Source organism: Ichthyophthirius multifiliis, assembly GCF_000220395.1.
Source record: "Ichthyophthirius multifiliis unplaced genomic scaffold scaff_1120509250488, whole genome shotgun sequence".
Taxonomy (NCBI): domain Eukaryota; phylum Ciliophora; class Oligohymenophorea; order Hymenostomatida; genus Ichthyophthirius; species Ichthyophthirius multifiliis.
This window is the reverse complement of record NW_004086698.1, coordinates 7508-9870: the sequence shown is the minus strand read 5'-3', so window position 1 is coordinate 9870 and position 2363 is coordinate 7508. Positions and strand designations below refer to the sequence as shown.

Here is a 2363-nt window from a genome sequence, read left to right as displayed (position 1 = left end):
ATTATATATATATTTATTATATATATTTTTTATATATATAGTTATGAATAAATTATTTATTTTATATTTAATTATTTCATTTTATTTTTATCATATATATACTATTTATTTTTATTTATCTATAATTTTTTAAATTAGTATATAAAATTTCATTATTTTGTTCTTTTAATAACATAAAATATTTTACCTTCTTTTGTATATTTTATATTATCTATTTATTTTATTTAAATATTTTTTTTTTAATTTTAATTTGATTCATATAATAAATTTCTAGAAAAATATTTAAATAAATGAATTAATATTTTGATATATTTTTCGAAAAACTATACAAAAAATATTTTTCAACTGATTAAAAACATGAACGAATCAATTAACTTAAAGAAATTTTATCCATAAATCCTCTTCTTATATATAAAACTGAGGAAAAATGGTTACAAAACAGATCAAAAATAATATTATTATGCAAAAACAGTCAAATAAAAGCTACAATATATTCCACAATTGGTTATTTTTCAATAATTCATTTAATAGGTTTATTAAATTTTCGAGTTTCTTAACAATATGCATTACGGAAAAGCTGGGCTTAATAGATATTAAAAAGGTCATTTTTCTTACCTTTTTTAGGAATCCAACTTTTTTGTTTTTTTCAGATAAAAACTTTGAGGAAGAAATAAAAATAATGTAAGATATAAAATAGCCTTTTTTATATAATAAATAATACATAAAATAAAAATATTTTAAAAAATGCAATCTAATTTTGACCAATTTAAATGAAAATAATATAAAAAATGAATAAAAAACAATAATATAGACAGATGAATAAAATAATAAAAAATAAAAAAGGAAACAAATATATTTCCTTAATAAAAACAAAAAACATAAGACAGTTACTATTTAGAAATAAAGGAAATTATTTAAGAATTAGACGATGAAGATTTTTTTAGTTAAAAAAAATGATAAATTAAAAAAATAAATTCTACTTTTTTCTTATTTATAAAAAATTCATTTTTTTTTTTTTTATAAATGAAAAGATAAAAATTTTTTTATTTTTTTTTAAAAAAATAATTATGAAAAATTATTCATATAATATATATATATAAATTTAGATTACAATCTAACTATTATAAAATTATTTAAATATATATATATAAATTAAAATTATATTTTTTTATCTATATAACCCACAATATAAAAAATGATCATTAGCTTAACTTTTTTTGTTCTAAAAATAATGATGCAATTTTTTTAAATATTATATAATAATTTTTTTTTAAATATTTTTTTTTTGTATAAATAAAATAAATAAATATTAAAAAAATATTTTATATATGGAAATTATTAACTAGGATTATACCAAATTTTTTGATAGGTAGTTTTAGAAAAATATAATAATATAAAATCCTATTTAAAATCTATAAATATTTTCTAATAAAAATTTAAAACCACTACTTTTTAAAAATGTATTATATTTGTTTTATTATTTTAAAAATAATAAAAAAAGAAATAATAAGAACTCATATTTAATAAAATTGTTTAACTATTATAAGAAATTCTAAAATTATCTGATAAAGTTAAAAATAATTCCTTAAGAAATTGTTTTTATAATTAAACTGTACCCTAAATAACTATAGGAGATTATTTAGAAAGGATAATAAAATATACTGAATGTGATGAGAATTTACTTATAGTAGCTATTTATTATATGGACAAAATAACTAGTATTAACACTAAATATACAATTAATAAATATACTTGTCATAGGTAAAATATTTATTTTATTTTAATTAATTAATTTTAAATCTTAAAATATACCCACTAAATATTTTTATTAATATCAAAAAGATATTTAAATTTGAATTTGATTTATTATATTTTTAAAAAAATAAAAAAAAAAATTATAAGTTCAAAAATAATAAAAAAATAATAATAATACATATATATTTTTATTTAGAAAAATACTAAAAAACTCTTTTTTATTTTTTTACAAAAAAAAAATAAAAACAAAAAATTAAATAAAAAATTATATTTTAATTTAGTATTTTTAACCTCTTTAAATAAATTTAATTAAATAATTTAATACAAAACCCCCACCCAAATATAAAAATAGATAATAAATAAAAATATATATAGATTTATATATATATATAAATTTAATTAAATAAATAAAAAATATTATAAATAAATATCTATATATATTATTAATTATCTTTTTAAAAAATAAAATAATTTATATTTTTTTTATTATATTAATTATTTAATTATTAATATTAATATATAAATATAGAATGCTTTTAACAGCTATAATGATAGCTTAAAAAATGTTTGAAGATATACAAGTCTTTACTTAAACATTAAAATTATAC

At 12.7% G+C, this 2363-nt stretch overlaps 1 protein-coding gene across 1 annotated transcript, besides 7 other annotated features; it reads right to left on the bottom strand. All coding sequences in view use genetic code 6, as the record gives it.

The window, feature by feature from the left end:
- Positions 1-67: a microsatellite.
- Positions 5-39: a microsatellite.
- Positions 51-90: a microsatellite.
- Positions 91-361: 271 nt separating this feature from the next.
- IMG5_077690 (hypothetical protein) lies at positions 362-935 on the bottom strand (the record flags this gene model as incomplete). Its single annotated transcript, XM_004036502.1, has 1 exon — positions 362-935. A coding segment is annotated over one exon (567 nt), but the record flags the coding sequence as incomplete, so codon positions are not given.
- Positions 768-824: a microsatellite.
- A 36-nt stretch (positions 936-971) lies between the features above and the next one.
- Positions 972-1024: a microsatellite.
- A 959-nt stretch (positions 1025-1983) lies between these two features.
- Positions 1984-2019: a microsatellite.
- A 90-nt stretch (positions 2020-2109) lies between these two features.
- Positions 2110-2205: a microsatellite.
- Between the last annotated feature and the right edge of the window lie 158 nt (positions 2206-2363).